Source organism: Sinocyclocheilus grahami, unplaced genomic scaffold (assembly GCF_001515645.1).
Source record: "Sinocyclocheilus grahami isolate Dianchi unplaced genomic scaffold, SAMN03320097.WGS_v1.1 scaffold1047.1, whole genome shotgun sequence".
Classification (NCBI taxonomy): domain Eukaryota; kingdom Metazoa; phylum Chordata; class Actinopteri; order Cypriniformes; family Cyprinidae; genus Sinocyclocheilus; species Sinocyclocheilus grahami.
In genome coordinates this window covers 526,797-551,204 of record NW_015506226.1, presented here as the reverse complement: position 1 = coordinate 551,204, position 24,408 = coordinate 526,797, and the positions used below count along the sequence as shown (strand labels likewise).

Below are 24,408 nucleotides of genomic sequence, written 5' to 3'. Positions count from 1 at the left end.
GACCCCGGGCTGGACTCCGCTTCGTCCACGGTGAAAGCCGATCCGGCGATCCACAGCACTAAGTTGTTGTATTTCCTCAGCGACCAGCACAGATCAGCTCCAGGCATGACGAAGCAGATATCATCCTCTTTTGGAAGACCAAACAAAGTAGTTTCGCTTTCACAACAAATCACACAGTGCCTTCACGACATGGCGGCGGCAACAACAATACTACCGTGAGAATAAAAGTTACGCCTTCTTTCTTTGCGTGCACATTTGGGCGGCGTTATGCAAATCTTCTCACATAGTGAGGTAGATATGTGGGGGCGTGTTAGAATGAGCCGTTTTAGGTAGGCGTGGCTGACTCTCCAATTTTATAAAGAATATCTCTTTGAATTTGAGACTTTAGTCTTTGCAACTTTACAGATCTTCTTTATGCACCAAGAGCTTGTAACACTCCAAAGAGAAAGGAAAAATTTAAATCACATCATATGAAAAAAAATAATAACTTCTCTAATCTTTTTGCATTCTATTTGTTTTCTTTTATTTATTATACAGTTAACAAAAGCAAAAAAGGGCCTCTAACACTAGCTTGTTCTATTCTATCTATTTTCTTTTTATTTATTATATAATTTAAAAATAACTCGCTATGTGTACTGCGTTAAGCTAACTGAGACTTAGCACTTGCATATCATTGCTCCCTTGTTGATTTTGATTGCTTCCATTGTCCTCATTTGTAAGTCGCTTTGGATGAAAGTGTCTGCTAAATGACTAAATGTAAATGTATATATACCTGAGCACTGCCTCACTCCATAGACCTTAAAGTCAAGGTAGTGTCATAATCTTTTGACAGGAAGTTGTGAGAGACAGAGTTTCAGTGTGGTCAATGTAACATGCCAATTGTTCAGCTGACAAAACATTTGTTTAAATGTAATGTTAAAAACTATGAATCATCATATTGAATGAGGTTCACAAATGCTATTTGCAACACAACTGCTTTAGATCACTTTAGATGGGTTTTTACAAATGTGCCATTTGCAATTAACTATACCCATTGCAAATTCTAAACTGAGTGTGTACACACTGCTTATCAAATTTAAAGGCTGCACACACCCATCTTGATGTCTTCATTCCTGGCTTACTTTCTTCAGCCCCTCATCATAGCTGGGCACTGACGTCACTCTCCGGTTCCCTGTACACAAATACACAGCTTATTGCTCTGTTTGGGATCTGGCACATTTATAGGCCTGTGGAATCAGCCCACGCTGCAATGAGAACGCTCCTTTAGGGTGGATATGGAACCTGCAATGTTGGCAGACACATGCACATACACAGGAAAAGAAGAACAGAACCTTCACACAAACACTTTATTACATGAAGAAACAACTCTCATGAAAGTGGAAAGTGGCTTTTGAGAGGCATGTTTATGTAATCAGGGTAAAATGAGACCCGAACATTTAGATGCCACTTGTTTGCGCAAGTATTATAAATTTAAAATAAACAATTTATTATAACAACAGTAATATATTAATATATAAGAGTTAAAACTACTTCTAACAGTTCAAATCATAATGTGACAAAATAATGTTATTTTGGTCAGTCATTAACCTCTGAATAATAAAATAATTTTAAAATGAAATGTAAATCATTTTAAAAAGATGTATATTTTGTTTACTTGTAAATTGTGACCAATTAACCAACATCACAGAACCGTGAAATAAAAAAATTGCTATATAAAGTCAATATTAGGGAAATAGTTTAGCTCACAAAATAGTTTAGGGAATATATACAGTGGGGAAAAAATGTATTTAGTCAGCCACCAATTGTGCAAGTTCTCCCACTTAAAAAGAAGAGAGGGGCCTGTAATTTTCATCATAGGTATACCTCAACTATGAGAGACAAAATGAGAAAAAAAAATCCAGAAAATCACATTGTAGGATTGTTAAAGAATTAATTGGTAAATTCCTCGGTAAAATAAGTATTTGGTCACCTACAAACAAGCAAGATTTCTGGCTCTCACAGACCTGTAACTTCTTCTTTAAGAGGCTCCCCTGTCCTCCCCTCGTTACCTGTATTAATGGCATCTGTTTGAACTCGTTATCAGTATAAAAGACACCCGTCCACAACCTCAAACAGTCACACTCCAAACTCCACCATGGCCAAGACCAAAAAGCTGTCAAAGGACACCAGAAACAAAACTGTAGACCTGCACCAGGCTGGGAAGACTGAATCTGCAATAGGTAAGCAGCTTAGTGTGAAGAAATCAACTGTGGGAGCAATTATTAGAAAATGGAAGACATACAAGACCACTGATAATCTCCCTCGATCTGGGACTCCACGCAAGATCTCACCCCGTGGGGTCAAAATGATCACAAGAACTGTGAGCAAAAATCCCAGAACCACACGGGGGGACCTAGTGAATGACCTGCAGAGAGCTGGGACCAAAGTAACAAAGGTTACCATCAGTAACACACTGCGCCGCCAGGGACTTAAATCCTGCAGTGCCAGACGTGTCCCTCTGCTTAAGCCAGTACATGTCCAGGTCCGTCTGAAGTTTTCTAGAGAGCATTTGGATGATCCAGAAGAGGATTGGGAGGATGTCATATGGTCAGATGAAACCAAAATAGAACTTTTTGGTAAAACCTCAACTTGTCGTGTTTGGAGGAGAAGGAATGCTGAGTTGCATCCAAAGAACACCATACCTACTGTGAAGCATGGGGGTGGAAACATCATGCTTTGGGGCTGATTTTCTGTAAAGGGACCAGGACAACTGATCTGTGTAAGCGAAAGAATGAATGGGGCCATGTATCGTGAGATTTTGAGTGAAAACCTCCTTCCATCAGCAAGGGCATTGAAGATGAAACGTGGCTGGGTCTTTCAGCATGACAATGATCCCAAACACACCGCCCGGGCAACGAAGGAGTGGCTTCGTAAGAAGCATTTCAAGGTCCTGGAGTGGCCTAGCCAGTCTCCAGATCTCAACCCCATAGAAAATCTTTGGAGGGAGTTGAAAATCCGTGTTGCCCAGCGACAGCCCCAAAACATTACTGCTCTAGAGGAGATCTGCATGGAGGAATGGGCCAAAATACCAGCAACAGTGTGTGAAAACCTTGTGAAGACTTACAGAAAACGTTTGACCTCTGTCATTGCCAACAAAGGGTATATAACAAAGTATTGAGATGAAATTTTGTTATTGACCAAATACTTATTTTCCACCATAATTTGCAAATAAATTCTTTAAAAATCCTACAATGTGATTTTCTGGATTTTTTTTTCTCATTTTGTCTCTCATAGTTGAGGTATACCTATGATGAAAATTACAGGCCTCTCTCATCTTTTTAAGTGGGAGAACTTGCACAATTGGTGGCTGACTAAATACTTTTTTGCCCCACTGTATAGAGAGAGTTTAGCACACAAAATAGTTTAGGAAATGGTAGTAGTAAAGTATTTGAAGTGAAGTAACAAGACACAAACTGGGAAGAAACATTTATTCCCCTCATTTGAGGTATAGAGACAGAAAAGGACAAATATTCACATGTTGCAAGCATGTACTGTACTATATGCCCCTATAGATATATTTCAAAAATACTGTATTTGTTTCACATAGATACACGTAACACCTAGGTGAAACTTATGCAACTACAAGCAATTGTCCTTATTGTTCACCCTCTGGTTGGCCTAGCTTATTGACCCTTACACGGGTTACAACTGCAGTTTACATTCAGTAAAAAGTATTGAAGTATGCTGCTAAGTACATTACATCCACAATCAAAATCCTCAGAAGGACTGGTTCTGAAATATACTGCATGGATAGGATTCCTGCTGTCCTTATTTAAGATCACATGTTGAGTTCTGTACTTCATTTTTTACACATCAGAAGGATAACAGGCTATGTTTGGAATAGTATACTAGCATACTCATCTTACTATTTTTGCAGTATGTTATTCGTATAGTGTGAATAGTATGCACATTTTCTGGAGAATACTATATCCCACAGTACACTGTGTTCAACTTGACCTTTTATTTCCAGTGTGATTAATAAACCAGAAGATTTTTTTCCCCAGAAATGAATCAATGCAAACTAACACAAACTAACATTATATATATATATATATATATATATATATATATATGTATGCTACATAGTAAGGCGCATGTTTAATATATGATGTTGAACGATTCAAGTATAGTGTTTCTTCTTCTTCTCGTTCTTCACTTAAGATTTAATTACTTTGGAATACACATCAGATAATCAGCTCTGATAACTGATACATTGTTATGGTCAGACTTACATAACATCTGAAGTTGAACAATGACTTGGACTATCTGGCCTGTGTTGTCATTATATGTGATTGTTAGCTTTCACATTGTTTATAGATCGAAAACCTATTTTATCAAAAATTAATTAAGGCCCATTCTGGCATTAAACTGATTGTCTCTCATCACATTTTGCTGTCAAAACCAAATGCAATCTAAATGTGGTCTTACATTTTACTCTCAATCCGATGATCTCAACATAACCATGTGGCCCAATCATGAGACGTTATCTACGAACCACTGACTAATCTCTGCTCACTCCCGTTAAACACATCAGAGAAACCAAACCATTTAATTGTGGTTTAAAAGATGTTTAAAAGTGCAGTGGTCATGGCCTTGTCGTTATAATAAGTTCTAAGTGGGTTTCCTGAGAGATAAAGAGGATGAGACGGCTAAAGGCAAAGGGTTGCCGTCTCCTCATTCCTCTTCTACATTCTGGCCCTGATCACACTTCCTGTTTTGTCAACAGGCCTTATCATAGGGCTTTTGTTCACACTAATATCCTGCAAAATAAAAGGCAATGCAAACAAACATTGTCTTTATGTTGGGAATTTTTGGTCCACAGATTTGTGATGTTTTGTCTCTGCGAGTTTCCAGTCCTTTCCCTCAAGCACACGGAGGTTCCTCGGCAGGGAGCAGGGGGCTGCAGGGTGGAGCGTTGCTCAGAGGGCGGAAAGCGAAGATGGATGGATCGTAGGAATATCGGGGTGCGTGACGGCCACCACTCAGGTTCTGTGAGGGAACCACAAGAAACAAAAAAAAAGATATGAAGGTGACTGGAAGCTGAAGTGGGAAGAAACTGTATTTGATTTATTAGTGAGTGTTCATGAAGTCTACAAGACTGTAAGCGGTACCATTCGTCATTTTATGATTCAGAAATGGTACTATTGAGCACCCCTTTGTGATGGTCTAGGCCAGGGGTAGGCAAGTTCGGTCCTAGAGAGCCGCAGTCCTGCAGAGTTCAGCTCCAACCCTAATCAAACACACCTGAACAAGCTAATCAATGTCTTCAGGATTACTAAGCCTATACACTCTTAAAAATAAAAGTGCTTCAAAAGGTTCTTCAAGCGATGCCATAGAAGAACCATTTTTGGTTCCACAAAGAACCATTCAGTCATCTCTTTCTTACCTTTTTATAATCTGAAGAACCTTCTTTTGCCACAAAGAACCTTTTGTGAAACAGAAAGGTTCTTCAGATGTTAAAGGTTCTTTATGGAACCATTTAGACAAAAAGGTTCTTCTATGGCATCGTGAAGCACCTTTATTTTTAAGAGTGAGTTTTTTTTAAGGGTTGGAGCTGAACTCTGCAGGACTGCGGCTCTTTAGGACCGAACTTGCCTACCCCTGGTCTAGGCTGAGGGAGGCATCTGCAAGAAGGCAATTTGACTATATCTCAACCCCTAAATGGCCCCCACAACTTCCAATGCAGTGCAGTGTATTGAATTTGTGAGAACATTTAGCACAAAATTAAATATTGAGGATGTGTTACACAACAGTACAAAGCAATATCGATACAATCCACCTTCACACTTTCTGACAGAAAGACTACTACCACAGTTTGCTATGAAAGAATACTATACTGGAGATTTTTGTGGAACATAAGCAATCCATTCCAATCAGTTTGCCTATTTGTCAGCCCAACCATCATCTCTTGGTCGTCTACTTGGATTTACAGATTTTTGGTGGAATAATGTTGAATAAAGCAAGAAGCCCGCTTTGCATCGTGCCCAACAACACCCCCTTAGCTGTTATAAATTCACTGTAAACCACGGCTTCTCGGGGCTTATTACAACTGGCGTCAGTTACTTTGTTTACTATTTATTGACTGACAAGTCTCCTGTCCCCATATTGGGAGAAATCGGAAGTATAGAGGCGTTGTGTGCGCTGTGTGAACATGATGTAGTTCTAGACTAAATGTGAATATGCATTAATTCATCCCACTCACAAAAAAACTGATTCCGTATTCATCAAAATTAATTAAAACAGTGAAATGCAAACTCAGAATATGATGCAAACCTGCAATAATTAAATATGTTAACATAACACAAATGTATCGAATCCCATTTTATTAAATATTGTCTTTGCTGCTGACCTTTGATGATCCAGTTCAACCATACTAATAAGCAAAAATGACTTTAGATAAACTAACAATTGTGCTTCATTGTTTTTTTTATGGCTGAAGAGTGTTGAACCTTCTTCTACTGTGTTCTACTGTACAGACATGATTTTACTTTTCCTTCAGCCTGAGATTTATTCATTACACTTTTTGGTGTGAAAGGGCTTTTACATTTGCTATAAATAGAACTTCTTATATGAAAAACAATCAAGCCCTGCTCATATTTAAAAAGTAACGTAATGCATTACTTTCCATAAAAAGTAACTAAGTTACGTAATTAGTTACTTTTTTAGGGAGTAATGCGATATTGTAATGCATTACTTTTAAAAGTAACTTTCCCCAACACTGGTCATCAATGACATGTAGGTGGGGGAGTAACAATTTCTGCTAATGAATCAAAGAGCTGTAGATCCAATCACACACATTTGTAAAGCTGTTAGCGAATGTTTTTTGGAACTATGGTTTTGAAAAACATAATCGTCGAACTTTGTTAGTAACTATGGAACTTGCGACCATAGTTGTGAAAAAAAAAAGTTTAAATCTGACTAATAAAGAACGTATTACTATTAATTCACTAAACTATTTTCTTGGAATCTTTGTATGTTAAACTCTTTAACTTGCATGTACTATGGGTAACATGGCAAACTTAAACTAAAATGTTCCTCTAGTGTATCATCACCGGCTTACATGACTGAAATGATCCTTAAAACAAAACCTGAGTAAAACCAAATGAGCAAAAACCTGAAAAAACCCCAGAGAAAGGAGGAGTTCCTGTCCTGGGCAATGAAAGAAGCTGTTAATATGTTTCACATATGGCCAGCTAAATCTAGCCTGGCTTAAACTGCACAACTCACAAAGATATATAGGCATGTACCACAAGGTTAAGCTCTTTTCCTGTCAAATAGCCACTCTGTTTGAGGTTTTCAAATCCATCAAGGGGCCAGATCAACACTTCATCAAAATAAAAAAGGAGGCCTCAAGGGTTTCATTGCAGTGCTACATAATTCCATTTACTTTCTACAAGCAGCTGTTTTCCATGAATCTCCCTTCAGGAAGCAATGTTCGGAGTTTAATCATTTTAAACTGGTTTCATCCATGCATTCCTAACAGCAAATGACAAACTATCAAATACTTTCCTTTATTTTTATGTTTTAAAGTGGTCATATGACATTGCTAAAAAGAACATTATTTGGTGTATTTGGTGTAATGCAATGTGTTTATGCGGTTTAAGGTTAAAAAAACTGTACATTATTGTTGCTCCTCTATTGATTTTTACAAAACTCATCGGTCTGAAAAGCGAGGTGTGCTCTGAATGGCCAGCTATCCAGTGCGTTGTGATTGGCCGGATGCCACAAGCGTATGACGTAAATGTTACGCCCCTTACCATACTGTGATGCCGTGTCCCGGCGCGACGAGACAAAACCAATAAAAGCCATTACAAACGAGGCATTTGTTGCATCCAGTGGGGACATAATTACAGATTATAATGACTTATAACTGTCTTTTTATGCGTTGCATTGCATATCGCGCTGCGTAAACATAAAACCATGTCTGCATTTGTGATCGGAGAAACGACAAACAACAATTGCTATTCTACACTGCTCAAAACTCGCGTTTGAATCATCAGTGGCAAATTCTTTAAATATGAAAACGTACTTACAGGCTGTGAGTCAGAAGCGCCAGACTGTCCTTGCAAAGTTGGAATTGCCCCACTTTATAGAAACAGCCTTTGTGCACAGACGCATTGTAGGCTATTCTCCCAGGTTCAGGAAACAGTCCTCCATAAAATGCGCTGCACACATCTGAATATTTGGGTTGAACTGTTCTGGAAAAGTGTTGTAAACAACTTAACCACTGATTTCTAGTTGTGTCCTCTTTTGGAAGACCAAACAAAGTAGTTTCGCTTTCACAACGAAACACAGCGTCTCCACGACATGGTGGCGGCGGCAGCAACGATACTACAGCGAGAATCAAAGTTACGCCTTCTTTCTTTGCGTGAACATTTGGGCGGCGTTATGCAAATCTTCTCACACAGTGACGTAGACATGTGGGGGCGTGTTTAAACGAGGCGTTTTAGGAGGGAGTGGACGAGTCTTAACTTTTATAAAGAATATCTCTTTGGGTTTGAGACTTTAGTCTTTGCAACTTTAGGGATCTTATCTATTCACGAACAGCTTGTAACACTCCAAAGAGAAAGGAAAATTTGAAATTGCATCATATGACCCCTTTAAATAGCTCCACATGCCTTCAGACTGACAAATACCTGCAACTTTAGGAAGACTAATTATTATAAACTAATAATAACAAATAGATCAGGCTTTACGGGTACATTTTAAAACCATACACTACACACTACACCGCTCATACATGGGAAAGATTTAACCCCTCAACCCCATAACGTCTTGTCAACAAGTTTGGACCAAAACTCATCCAGGCAATGAGACTGTTTGTCTTCTCTGGCTTCATCCACTATGGATTTTTTTCCCATTCTCTCCTTCTTTGGTTCACTGCTTTCTTGTTTCTGAGCCCTCATACTCTCTGGTCATGTCCCAGACCTCAAATCCCCATGATGATTTTTCCTCTCCCCTAACAGGCCCCCAGATAGCCACTTCCCTCTCCATCTCTAGCGCTCACCTGGAGCGTGGCCAGCAGAGAGACAGGGGCTCTGAGATAAAACGAGGGGCCCAACCACTACATGTGCAGTTGGGAAAGGATAGACAGGGGAGAGTGAGTGGGAGAGAAGTATTATTATAGGGTTATTTTTGTATATTAGAAACAAAAAGACAAACTACTGTTTGAAAAATATTTTCACAAACTGAAATAAATGAGAAATTAATCAAACAAACAAAAAAGTATGAATTAGGGGCTTAGGGGGTTAATAGACAATTAATATTCAGTAATATTATGGTTTTAACCACACTATCAGATGAAAATAGAGCTGGATAATGTCACTAACTTTGCAATGCAATGACATTATTGCCTTCTGTAGAGCTGCATAGAAACTGAAAAAAGAATGGTGTAGAAACAACATTTACTCAGAAATATCTAGTACATTTCACAATTATTTACAAAGAAATGGCAAGTAATATTGATTGTGACATAGAAAGACTGAAATAGAATTTTCATGTTAAACACTCCAATAATGTTTACTTACAACTTAAAAAAAATATTTTTTACAGTGCAGCTTAATTAAACTCATTTTACAACCGATAAACTTTGCAACATTTGACATTTATTTAACGAATTAAAAAAATTTGAATTCAATCAAGCTGAATAATGACACTTGTCTTCTGTAAAACTGGGTTACAGCTAAAACTGAACTTGCTTCATAACTGATGAAAAACACTGACAACGTCAGTTGAGTTACTTCACTGCTATTCACAACTTCTCTCCCATGGTCTCACCGGATAGTAAAATATCCATTGTAGTAAACCATCCAAGTATTTGACTGTTTCATGAAAACTAAGAATTCAGACATACTTCTTCTGAATCCTTGGTTTTCATGAAATAGTCAAATACTTGGATGGTTTACTACAATGGATATTTTACTATGAATATTTTGCCTGTCTTTGAGGTCATAAAGTGTGGTCTAATTTTAAAGCAGAAATACAGAACAGAAGTTATGTAAGAGGAATCAATGTCTACTTATCACTGTTTAGTAAACATAAACATTATAAGACTCTGATGTGACTAATAAGTAGTATGTTAATATCCATCTATTTTCTATACCCCACAAGGAGTGCTGAAGCCTATCCCAGCATATCAAAAGTATGTTGATATAACCATACAAATATATCATGGTGTTGATTGCTTGTTCCAAGCATAAGGTATGTCCCATGCTTTCCCATGTGTCTAACACAGAAACATCAACAAGAAATAAAACACCAATTTAAATTGGACTACAAAAATTATGAGAAAGTGGACTTTGCCTCCTCATTTTAGTACACTGCACACCACTGGTGTAACAGCATAATTTTGTGGAATATATGGCCGATTACATTGCTGCATTCACATTGGAGAAGTTAAATATAAAAGGTTTTGCTTTTTTAGAGGTGAGTGACTTAAAATAAAATGTGAAAATACTAAACAATAATAAGCTTGGTGCAAAAGTGGTGGAGAAGGAAAAGAAATAGAGAGCCTGAAAGGAACAGAAGATGCGGCCACCCATGGAGGATTTTTTGAGCATGTCTGATCAAACAGATATACATAATATGATAATATGGAGTCAGCAATCAAGGACAAGAGGCAAAGGAAAAGAGAGTGGGAAAGCAAAGAGAGTGGGAAGAGTGAAAGAAAGTTGAAAACAATAACAAAGCAGAGGAGTGAAGCGATGAACCTCTTTCTCTCTATGGCTGTAGATCCTGCAACAGCCGGCACTCTATAAATGGAAAATGACTTCATCCGAACACGCGCACACTTCCTTCTCCCTCTCCCTTTTCATCCCTAGCTCATCTCCTCACCTCTTTCCATTAATCTAATAAAAATGGTCATCCAATCTCCTGCAGATGAAATGGAGGTTTCTGGATGTTCAGTAGAGACCGACAATTACGTAACAATTATTTTGCAAACAGAACATTTTACAGGAGGTAAATCAGCATTTCAAATTTTTTTATTGATTTTTTTTTTATTATAACATTTTAGTGCTGCAACATTCTGTGAAAATGAGACTTAAATGTTACCAAAAGGTATTTCAAAAAATTCAATGGTATTAATATCTTTTTTTTCTTCTTGTAAGGGGCCCCTAAGAGGTGACACAGATTGTGTTTCTAATTAATTTCTCTGACTCCTGGTCTGTAGCCAGGGTTGCCCAAGAGTGCTCCAGCTCCTGTGCCATGCATGGCTGTAGGAGGCAAGCAGGAGACACTGTTCTGCAGTCCAAAAGGTGCCGAGCTCATAATGACGTCACACACTGGCATCATTGAGCTCGGGCCTTCTGGACCAGTGGGATGAGGGCCAAAAAAACACTCGGGGTCCACGACCATGGCTATGAGGGTCAGCGGGTGCGCTTTGGTGAAGCTCCAGTGCACTGCCGAAACAAGGCCTGCTCACATGTCATGTTTTATAAAGAAATCTACCCACCCTCATTTAAAGAAATCATGTATTGTTTGATTAGATAAAACCTGACCCAAGACCGGAATTACAAAAACACTGCAGTTACAAAAAGTTCAACACATTAACTATAAACATGCTTTACAAGATTTTGAATTGCATATATATCTTTTGTAATTCTTTTTGTCAAATTGTATTTTTGAAAAGTGTGCTTGTGCGAACAAATGACACCTTTGTTTAATATTAGGTTTAATATTTTGTTTAACTATTGCAGTGACACACTTTTTTGGGGCCACTGTATTAGAGACCTTTTTTTTTTTTACACACTCACCCGAATCTTGATAGTCCTTGTTTTTCCTCCACAGTTCTTCTTTAGAAGCATTTTCTGAAACAAAAAGCAGAAAGGAGAAATTGTGGTTAAAAGGAATTACATAAGCCTTCCATAAGTCTATTCAAAGCCAAACTCCACACAACAGCACAATGAGGAACACGTTTTCATATTGCCAGTATAAACATTTACTGCTTTTTTGCCCTTGAGCTGTTCTGGAAGAGCCCTGGAATTTCTGGGCTACTGTGGCTACCAAAACAAATCAGTCTTTTATGTAACAGAGCAAAACATCCTGTGGGCCACCCCCTCAGGACAACCATGGAAATCTGTTTGCTTTCCTTACCCAGAACTCTACTGTTAGTGCTAAACTGAGACCTGGTGACTCAAGAACAGAGGTTAACTCTGTTTCTTTACAGTTCGTTTTAAAAACAGTGCACTTAGGACTTAACAGTCTAATCTGATCATTACAGTAAAAACAATCAGTGATCCTCAAAGATACAAAACTTTTATGATTCAAAAAAAACAATTTCTACATTATTTATCCTCATTTCAAACCGTGTGATATTCTTTCTTTTGAAGAACAAAAAGGGGATGTTTAGCAGAATGCTCAGGCTCCATCAAGGACCAGGGCTGTCAATGGACAAAAGGCAGTTCATAAAAGTAGTCCAAAAGACTCATGCGTTAAATTCATTTTTATAAATACGAGGAACAGACAACATTTAAGTCACTGATTATCTTGAACTTCAAATCTCATTCACTCTTTATGCTTTTGTTCAGTAGAAAAAAAAGCAGCATGAAAATGCTGCAAAACATTTTTTTTTCATTTCCACAAAAGAAAGAATGTCATACACAACAATGGCAACCCATCATTAATGATGATGGAATATCCCTCTGTTTCTATTATAAATCTATTATATTACAAACAGGGTTTTCCGTTACCATAAAAACAACCAACATTTTTTAGAGGTTGTATATAGTAATAAATCTATGAGAAAAACCTATAGGAAGATTAATGCACATTTCAAGCAGTGTCTTTGTTCTACAAGGGAAAATCCCGGTAAAAAAAACAACAACCCAGGAATTGTCCAGATCTGCGTGACTGGAAGGCAGCCATGGTTAAAGCCCAAGTGGAGTTTGAAATGAGCTCGGCCTCATTTCAAAGTTCCCAAAAAAGGAGATAATGTTTGTTAAGCTCACTCAACCATGGAGGGCAGCATTTAGACATCTGTCAGACAAACCATTCATTTCACCCGAACAATAGCTGGACCCCTGCGTTTGAGATATGAGTAACTGCATATGTGCAGGAATGGATTAGTTGGTAAGGATTAATAATGAAAAACTAACACGACACTAGGCCAAATGTAGCACAGCATATTACCATAACAGCTGTCGTATAGAATTAAACGTGCGATACGTAGTAAGTTGAGGCTAGACACGTTTACAACTTCAGGCAATAATGATGACTTACTATTTTGAGTATGTTTTTAGTTAAAAATGGATTTGGTTTTTAAACATTAAAGCTAAATGAGCATTTAGCAGCTAACTTGAATAGTTTCCCATATTGTTTTTCCATCAACACCTCCCATTCCACTTGACCAAGCACACACACACACACACACACACACACACAGTGCACTCTGAGAGTCATATGGTCATTCTACTCCCCTCTCTCTCTCTCTGTTCTCAACTTTTTCCACTTTCTGTCTCCACATATCAATTTTTTCCACCTGGCACAATCTGGCCTGTATATATGTACACCTGAAGACAAAAATACTAGGTTTACTTGTCCTACTTTGCCGTTTCATTCACTCACAGATTCACTCCATTGGGCTTTTGTTTAAAGTGAGACAGGGGGCTGACATCTGTCATCCTCTCTTTCTCTCTGGAGGTGGTGGGCACAAAGCCCTGGAGCACATGGAGTTGTCTGACTAAGTATAGTTGTGTGCATTTGTCTTGCATTGTTTTCAAACTCAGCCATTGAGTTAACAAGTATACTGTTGGTCTGAAACACTATTCTGAAGAGATTTTACACCAGAAAGTAATCTAAGATGGTATTCGGAATTAAAGCATTTAAGTAGTATTTCTTTTTTTCCAATGAATTGTCACAATGACTGGTCCTAAGGTTTTATTTATTTATTTTTTGATGGCTGTATGAAGTCACTTCCCCTCAAGCTCATACAGGTGTCTATGCAGATTACCCACAGTTTCCAGTACTTTTGAAGAAACCAAAAGTGTCCATAGAGTTTTGTCTTAAAGAGAACAGTGCTTACTGATTTATAATAATTTATTCTAATCTATTATACGTATCTATTGATTTATCTGAACCTTTGGCAAAATATTCTGCTTGGAAAATTATTTCAAATAAATGGCACTTAATCTAATACTTTGTTTCTAATGCCCCCTCACATGCGGGGAAGTCGTGGCCTAATTAGAGAGTCAGACTCGTAACCCAAGGTTGCGGGTTTGAGTCTCGTACCGGCAGGGATTGTAGGTGGGGGGAGTGAATGTACAGCGCTCTCTTCCACCTTCAACACCACGACTGAGGTGCCCTTGAGCAAGGCACCGAACCCCCAACTGCTCCCCGGGCGCCGCAGCAAAAACACAGTGTGTGTTCACGGTGTGTGTGTTCACTGCTGTGTGTGTGTACTTTGGATGGGATAAATGCAGAGCACTAATTCCTAGTATGGGTCACCATACTTGGCCACGTCACTTCACTCACTCACTGATATTAAAACATGTTTTAAGTGTGACTTAAGTCTCTAAATACCTGTTTTGTAATTTTTGTGTGCGAGAAATATATTAATATTAATACTAATATTTTAAACTTTTTAAACTGTAAACTGTCGCTTCATTCCCATCATTAGTATTTTTTCTAAGATGCACATATATTTCTTCGCTTTATAAGATTTATCAACTGATTTTATCATTGATTTTTCAACTGGGGTCGTATGGATTACCATTGCATTGGTTTTTGAAGCATTAGCTATGAGGGTTCCTTCCACTTGCATTATCCAGACTCAGCGATGGATTATTTTTCAAAAAATCTGTGTTGAAAAAGAAAGGTAAACAGACTTGGGTGGAATATCTGTTTAAACTGATCTGTGTTATTTGTTTACCCATTTGCTGTATGTCTCAAAGTTCACAATATCTTTGTGTTCATTTTTCACAGTCACACTTTTGTCCCATGATTGAAAAGGCAGAGTGCCCCCATCTTTTTTGTCTTTGTCCACACTAAGTCATAATTCATTCATTTGTAAGTAACCATGTTCCTAGTTCTGTTGAGTGTGATATAGGGGTATCACATCCCTATCGGGAAACATTTCTTGGTGACTGATTTTGCTAATAATGTGTTTCTAGATGTATATCTATATCTGTATGTCCTGGAAAATCAGTCCTATCAAGCAATCAGATTTTAGGATTAGGGGTTTCTTCTACATTCTCATCAACATTTGTATTTTCCTCTGATTTTAAGGCAAAGCTGAGCATAGAGTTAAGACTACAATTGTTTAAAGAATATGATGTTCAAGGACCAACAAACGATGCTGATGTCCTCCCTTGCAAAATCACACAAAGCCTCTTGCTGGCTAAGTAAGAACTGAGTGTCTCTTACCTGCTGCATTTTCTCTAGGTCCAAGCTGGGGCGACCAGGTTCTCCTGTGTAAGCGGGCCGGTGCCGCCAGTAAGGCATGGAAGGTTGCTCAAAGTGGCTGAGAATGATGGGCCGGACAGGTAGGCGGGCTGGGATGTGAGAAGGCTTGAGAGCTCGAGGAGGGGAGGAGCTGAAGAGAACAGGGCTGGGAGAGGTGGCGCTCAAGCGAGGTCCAGCCGATGATTCATTTGGCCCACACAGGTCCTTCACCTCCTCGTCACTAGAGGCGCTGCTCATGTCTCCATGTCTGTGCCACTTTCGGCCCCCTTCGGCCGCCGTAGCTCCTGCGATGCGCTCAAGCTCCTCTTCGGAACTGTGATGGTCCAGGATTGGGTCCAGGAATAAACGGAGACGCCGTAACTGGGTGGGAGAAAGAATGCCCTGGTTGTGCTGCTGGCTAGTAGCTAGAGGGGTCAAGGCGCAGTTCCGCCGGCGCTCTGCAGGGGGTGTAATATAGCAGAAGGATGTCATTTAGCGAAATCTAAACTTAAAATACACTTAAAGGGGTCATGAACATTCATTTTTAAACAAGACAATATGATGCAGGCTTTTCAGAGAGACTGAAAGTAAAAAAAATAGTCAGACCATTTTGGATCCAACACTAATTTCGCACATAAGTGTGAGTAAACGTGTTTTTACTACTATTGTATTGTCTGTTCCAGACCGTTTGATATATACTGAGTATTTAACCCAAATGACCCATGTTGTTTTCAGAGTACGTCACAGCAGTGTCCATCTGTTATTTTAATAAGCAAAACTGCTTGCCAATCATAGCAGTGGGCGCTAACGCTTGCGAGTCTTGAATGTGCCCCGCCAATATATACAGATCGTTCTGCAGAGAGGCTCAAAAACAGGATAGAAGATACCATATTACTTCTAAATGATGATGTTTTTTAGTGAACCTCAGAGAACATTATAAAATAATTATAAAATGCAGTTCATGACCCCTTTAATACAGGGACAATCCCAAGGAGCATCTTGGGTTTACATGTCTTGCTCAAGAGCACAATGATATTTAATGGCTTGTTTCTTAAGGGTTTTTTCACACTGGGTTAGGTGTGAAACATGAAACATAAACATGAAATTGCTAGAGGTTAGTTGCTAGTCTGCGTTCTAACTGAACTGCATCATGAGGTGGATCAACTACTGTACGCTTCAATGTCTTCACTCCTTTTGGTAGACGTCATATTCAGTCACTGCTCATTTGTTCAACTATGCTTGCCTCTGTTGCATCACTAATGGTCACGGTGGCTCATATCGCCTCAACTTGCCATGTCTTATTTAAAATAATTTGACACCATCGGTGAAAGTGTCCCTTTACAGGACTCAAATCAATAAACTACGATACGCCAAACCATAACAGATAAGGCCAAACCATTTTTCATTGCTCTTAGCTACTGTTATGGGAGAAAGTACAACTAAAGTATGATTAAAATGCACAAGTGGTCTATATCTATATGGACTCCAGATAAAGTTTATGGTTTAGGGATTTTAACCTAGAAGATCAAAGTTTATGCATGTGACAGACTATTAGGTTCAACTAATAACTATTTTTTATAATCTAATGATAATCTAAATCGTTTCCTCTAATGCTAATGCCATATATGTAGACTTCATGTTTAGTAATCCTACTAAAACCATGTAGGATTGGACAGGTGTAAAACATAGCATCCGCTGCACTGCAAATATGGTTTTCATTTTGTTTCATTTAAAACTTAATTTTGATGTTTAAGAACAAATATTGTTTCGATGCTAATGATTGCACTCACTTTCTGTTTCAGTCTGTTTGATTGATATGCATATTGATATACTCCACCCAAAAATGAAAATTCTCTCATCATTTACTAAATAATTTGTATTTTTCTCACACACACACAGCTATCGTTTCACCTCTGAAGACACTGATTCATCAACCTCAACTGTGGTTGTATGGAATACTGTCATGATTATTTTGCATAGTTTTTGAAGCGTCAATTTTGAGGGACCCCTCCACTTGTGTTACATGGACTCAAAAAGGTGAATTATTTTACTAAAAATCTCATTATGTGTTCCACTGAAGAAAAAAGCCATATACATCTGGGACGGCATGTGGGTGAGAAAATCACGAGAGAATTTTCATTTTTGGGTGAAGTATCACTTTAATGATGACAACATTTCAATAACTTGCTTTCAGAAACATAACAGTAACTTATATAAATGTGTTATTCTATGTATTATCAATGTAACATTTTAAATTTGATCAATTAGTTGTTGAAGCCCTGTATGCTATAGACATATACATGTAGCAGAACACACACACACACACACACCTCTGTCTATCTGTGCCAGCTCTTGGTTTTCACCTTCTGAGTCTTCACTCTCCCCTCCTTCCTCACTGCCATGGTAGGAAATCTGTTTCAAAAGCAAAGCAAAGGTCAGGCTAACCTGAATCACCATGATACAAACAAGAATATTCATACTGTCACATCCCACAGCTCACACAAGCAAATGGAAAGTGTTTTTCATGCATCTGTATTCCAGTCTAGTAGCATGAAAGTATTGCTTATCATTTGCTATCAAAACAAGACCAATGACTAACACTTGGGCAACTTCTTAGGAAACCTTCTAATATTACAAACGGTGAGACAAACATATGCGGTAAGTGCTGAATGTTTCTTGCAAACAGTCCAAGATAAACATAGAGATTATCCATTTACTCAGAAACTTCTTGCAGTTTCGAAAGAAAATGTGCGTAATGATTACCCATGCAAAAGATGGCTTCAATATGCAAGGGTGACGTGGTTGGCTGCCAAAGCGATGCTATGTGTTTCCTAAGTGTTTTTAGCATGTTATGCTTTGGTTGCATGTTCAGTGGCCCAAGACATAAAAGCCCACCCCCAAACTATCATGAGAATCTGTTCCCTGGATATGCAAGTCTATGGGATATTTTTGTTTTGTCATCTGCATGCAGAAAATCTCAAATATGATGGTTTAAGAAAGTAATAGAACACCTCAATAATCTACGGAGGTCCCCAACATGGATGTAATGTCCGTGACGTCACCCGTAGGTTTCTGCATTTTTGCAGCCTAAAGTGGGCAGAGCGGGCTGTCGCCATCTTGGCAGCGTGTTACTCTCGGATAATCGAAAATGTGCAAAGAGGCGGGATGTAGGTGGAGCTGGTTGCTGAAACCACGCCCACCAAGCTCGACAGTGGTGACAGCAGCGGCAATCCACCTGTCACTCAAGTGGCCAAGCCCTTAATTATGCAGAACTTTAAGGCTTAATATAATTTAAACTGATGAGTTATAAAAAAATTCACCCCCTCACAGTTGTCATGAAGGGCAAAATTAGCTATATAGACCAAAACCACTTTTTGTACCAGGCTGTAAACACATTTTTTTTCAGCTGTAAAGTTGGGCATTTTAACATGGAGAGTCTATGGGATTGACTCCCTTTTGGAGCCAGTCTCTAGCGGCCAGTCAATGAATTGCAGTTTAAGTCACTTCCGCGTTGGTTTCAAGAGAGAGACCGGAAGGTTGCCGCTTGGTCGACGGGGTGGACTATTTTAAAGGGGTCATATGATGCGATTTCAAGTTTTCCTTTCTCTTTGGAGTGTTACAAGCTGATGTAAAACATGTACAAACATGTACATGTACAAACATGTACTCTCATGTTAACAAGCACGGATGAGAAGCACGTGAGGCACTGAATGAAAGTGCACATTCACTCTCTGACAGCAGGTGGTGCTGAACAGCAGAAATGCAGCCATTTCCCCGGAAACCCCTGGAAACAAAGCAGCTGCGCAGAGTTTCTGAAACCTATTTAAATGATTTAAACAGCCATTCAGATTTGTGTATTTGCTATGGTGCTCATTACAGCGCCAAATACTTAAATATTTAGACTTAATAGGCTATTTACTTTTTTACATTTTAATCTGGACTACAACATGCCCTATTTATTGTTTGAAAATGATTTGATTCTTTATTGTTCAGTCATTTTATGAACTCGAACTAACATTTAATGAACTCGAGCTAACATGAACTGTATTTTTTAACAAAGAATAATAACTTCTGTAACAAATGTAGCTATTGCTCATTGTTAATATTAGTGCATTAACTAAGGTTAACTAATGAGATCTTATTGTAAAGTGATACCTATTGGTCTGGTATCATTCTTTTGCACTTTAATCTTTGTGAAATCTGTATTTACTTTATACATTTTTTGTGTATTGCTTTATTGTATTTAAATGTTCAATTTCTTTTTGTTATAAGAAAAAAAGTTATTAAACCTGTTATACTTTATTATGACAACACTTTTTTGCAACTAAATTTCAATATCGCGATAATACCGTATACCATGATAAAAGCATTAGTAATTAATCGCAACATGAAATTTTGATACCGTCACAAGCGTATTTGCCAATTTACAAGTTCAAGCGATTTTAAACCACAAAAAGAAGCGAACGAGAACTCGATTCGTTACTCGCGTGCTGTTTTCGGTGTGCACAGCAGCTGCACATACCCAAAGTGCACACATGCACAGAGACGTGATTCAGACAGAGTGCAAATACCGAGTTCCTCTTTCACGTCTCCTTGCATTTGAGATACATACACATAAAATTGTCAAAAAATCCTTCTCGGCATTCTCATTAAATATTTTTTTTTCTTGCTCATCTGAAAAATCATCCGATCCGTGACTCAAAAACCACAATATGATCAGTTGAACCACTAAAATATATATATATATATATATAAATCCCACCCCACTCCAGCAGGTCCACGAGAATATTTTCAAAATATAACTGGTTTGTGGTGTAAAAAAGGTTGGAGATCCCTGATCTACATGAATCATGCCACACACAGCACAAATAATGTGTGATACATCAAAGTTTAATACCCAGTATGAGCAATATTTACAGTGATGCCTGCCTTAGAAATCAGCACTGATGATTCACAGATCTACACCTCAACTGAGATGAGGTGTAGAAGAGAAGGTGTGATTAGATAAAATGGAAAAGGTGCTCACTTGCCAAACGAAATTTAAACTTCAGCATGTGCATTTCCTTTTTGATTTGCCTTGTTTGAGTAAAGATCCGAAAGTGCGAAAAGAAGAAACAGAGCATGAGGTTAAGAGAACTAAAAACAAGAGGCACACCCAATACCACAACATCAATTGCTCTGAAAGCTTAGCTGAGTCCCAGTGTAAGTTCATTTAGACAAGATTATTTTAAGAGCAAAACTGATTTAATGTCTCTCAGCGAATGAGGGAATGGAACAGAGAGAAAACCCAACAGATTGCACCAGTAAAGAGTTAAGTAACACAGTGCACGGTAATTACCTTGTCCAAGCCCAGCTAACCAGCTGCCATCTGTTCTCAAGTACACACACACACACATCACTTCTCTTCTCATCTCTTTCGCCTTTCACTAAGTAAACAGTGAAAGAAACTGAATGACTCAAATGTGTCACTCTTTCTCACATGCATGATGCACTAGGATCTCATGGCAGCTCAGGGCCCCCAGAAGAGCCATTTCCACTCACTGAAATCCAGTCTGTCTCGAATCTCAGTCACCACAAATGACCATTCCTCACCACCAAAACCTCTGCCAGACAGTGTCTTCAGTTGTAAGAAGGTATACACTAGGTTTTCATTTAGTATCACATACTTAGAAACTACTGCCCATTACTGTATTCGAGAGTGTACGTTCCAGAGGTGATAACCATACAAATAAATACAGAGTGAATGCCCTTATTGTTCCATGTGTGTACAGAATACACAAGTCAATCACACTAGAGAAGAAAACACACTGAGCGGGGAGAAGGTACAATATTCCTCTGCAGTAGGCAATGTATTTCCAAAATTGATTAGTTAGTGGGTTAGTTCAGGAAACCCATAACTAGGCTGATTTACTGTAATGACAACTGCTTAGACATGTTTCTTTGCAATATATGGTTACTAAGGCGCAGTCCTTTAATAAAGTAACTGGACAGATATTCAACAAATAAAAAATGTAATAATTTATTGTCAGTTATTTTTTTCTCAAGATACTGTGTCTAAAGGTAAGGTATCTCTATCGCTATTTTCGTGGGGAAAATGTAACTGACAACCATTCTCACAACAAGTCTGTGAAAAGGCAAAATATAGGTTACTCAGTGTACACTGATTATTTCTATTCGACCACCAAAAAAAAAAAAAAAAAAAGGACACATTGTTGGTCTACCTGTACAGTTCACGACCCATACAGCATAGCAGACAAGGGTTTTCATGCAATGACAAAAGATCTGAACCAAGGTACGCTATTCCCTAAAGTATTTTTTTACCAACACCAAGGTGCCTACTTTCAAAACTAAAACTATTCTTATGGCTTATTCTTAAAGCAGAAGCCAAATGATGAATAAGAAACAATTGGGTAAAAGATCGCAATATATCAACGTTTTGTAATGACAATACATTTACAAAGCATATTATTAGTGTATCATGATACAAATATCAATATAATATCCCTATGTCAATGCAGATTCCTTCCCCTACTGCAAGATTGTACCGCCTCAACAACAGAGCAATGACTGGAAAAAAAATACCAACTGGAAAAAGAATGAAATGCTAACAAACAATATCAGAAAACCTGTTTCTCAACGTCATTATGTACAAATAGACTTCTTTTAGGTATAAATGTACAGTCAGCCTGTCAATATTGAAAAATAAACCATGACACTGTGATCTTGCATCACTCTCAAGGAGTTTACTTTGTGATAATGACCAAGTGTTTATTAGTGGTTTGGTTATGTAAGCTGTTTTACCATGCCAATGAGGCAAATATAACTAGGAACCGAAAATTCCTAGTTATAAGACCGGTCTCCTTGTGTCATAGCTCACTGAAATAGGCAGAGGGTGACACAATATCAGAGCTACAAGATGTTGGCAAGTGGCCTTGGCTTAAAGGTGACAGCCAATCAATAGATCCTGGGAGCGTTCTTATACGTGCAGCCTCGTTTCAACTCGCTTCAATGTCGAGAGAGAAAACATTCCTGATACTAAGTCGACTTCTGGTTCTTTGCCTGCAGTGAAACGCTCTGATAGGATCTCATGGGTGCAGACACAAAAAGCTGCTCAAAAGGGAAAAAGCAGTTCCAGTAGTACACAACAAGAAAAACTGGCTTTGTGTATACTCAGTCTGAGGCAGATTCAAGGCCAAAAGGTAATGTCTTTTAATATAAATAGTGATCCTACATTTTATTTTGGCTAGTAATGGAACTCTACATACAAACACACATGCATATACACACAGCTGAGTGACTGAACTAAATACTGCAGCACTGCATGAGGCCTGTTTCCCAGGGATCCGCCCCCAGATGGGATGACAACATCTTCACAAGGGATTAGGGGATGCATGTGTTTAAGTGAAGAGATGTTAACAGAGCTATTGTCAAAATCATCAGCATCAGGGTCAAATTACCCATCAAGCTATTCACTATGGTTTTGGATCGAAATGAAAGTACAGCCTGTTTTCCTCAAATAATTGTTTAGGCAGTATCTTCTCTTAGTTTAAAATAAAATGCAGTTCAAAGGAGGTCAGTGCTCACATACCACTGGCTTTGAAGAATGAAGATTGAAGATACACATGAGATGGATAGCATATTGCTTCATACTACCAGAGTATGTTTTAAAAAGCTATTCACAGTATGCTTTTGAATTTCAGTTACAAAAGAAGTAGGTTTCAATGAATGTCTCTCATTCATTACGGTTCTTTAATAAAGAAACTACCTTTTAAAACAAATGTGCCATTGGCAATGTCATGGTACAGACATATACTTTACTGAGGTACTAAGTGATTAACATGTTAAATGTACCATCTGAATTTACATGGTACTCTGAGATACTCCTAAGAGTACCATGGTACAAACAAATTGTTACTGTGGTTTTTACTATGCTAGAGGTGGTGGCAGGTACAAAGGCAAGCAAGATGCACCAATAAACAAACAAACAATTCTTCCACCAAGTTCTAACCTAACAGTAGGATAAGAGTAGGTAGTCAAGAAATGTAACTTGGTGCATTATTATTAGAGACCAACTGATGTCATATTTATTTACACATTTAAAAGAAGTTACGAGTTATACGAGTTACGATTGTTATTAGCTGTAATAATTGTAACATTTATGATTTCAGAGCTGTAACTATAAATTAAGTACTATACTAGTAGTATAAATTTGAATAGGAAAGACTATTCAGTTCTTCATTATGGTCATTAACTTTGCCTCAATGGCATAACTTAAAAATTCAACAGGCAGCACATTCATCCAGTGCGGCACGATAAATCGAAATGGAATCGAGATCGCGATTCGACAGAAGCTGCGACTGTCATGCGTATCTTTCAGTGAAGCACGGTTCTGTGATCAGCAGTAAATCTCCATCCAAAGGCCAGAGGGCGCTCTCGCGCTGAAACTCCAAATACAACTCGCAGAAGAAACCCAGAAAATTGCTGCAGCTGAATAAACAGAAGATTCAACAGCTTTCATTGATTCAACGTGACTAATAAACACACGACTATGGCAATATACGGTTTATCTAAGTTCTTATTATTATAATTTTCATTAAAATAAAGTATATTTATAATGCAATGCCTTTATCACTGCTTAAATACTATGAAATATGTTGCGTGCCTTATTCTGTGTAAGAAGCCACATCATCTCACAGAAGGATTTATTTCAAACACTCGACTGACATTAGTGAGTGAGTTTGGAGTAAAAATATGTTATTAAATGTGGTATTTTCACATGCTTTCACATGGAGCAGCATTTACTTCACAAAACCATAGTTCACTGAGAAGATATGCAAACAGCTGTCATTATCGCAAACGATTTCAGAATCGAAGATTTTTTTGTGTAACTTGTCAGTGAACTACGGCTATGTGTAGTAAATGCTGCTCCATCTGAAAGCACATAATGATTTCCTGCTGATTACAGAACCGGCATTACTAACAAAATGCGCA

At 38.2% G+C, this 24,408-nt stretch overlaps 1 protein-coding gene across 1 annotated transcript in view; it reads right to left on the bottom strand.

The window, feature by feature from the left end:
• Nucleotides 1-4,181: 4,181 nt before the first annotated feature.
• Nucleotides 4,182-24,408, bottom strand: part of LOC107566112 (uncharacterized) — a 35,528-nt gene continuing 15,301 nt past the window's right edge. The window contains exons 3-6 of the mRNA XM_016251486.1: nt 17,748-17,829; nt 15,400-15,875; nt 11,793-11,846; nt 4,182-5,028 (exon numbers count right to left, since the gene is read on the bottom strand). Coding sequence (XP_016106972.1) covers nt 4,903-5,028; nt 11,793-11,846; nt 15,400-15,875; nt 17,748-17,829 — 738 coding nt within the window. The 3' untranslated portion in view covers nt 4,182-4,902. The remainder of the gene's footprint in view (nt 5,029-11,792; nt 11,847-15,399; nt 15,876-17,747; nt 17,830-24,408) is intronic.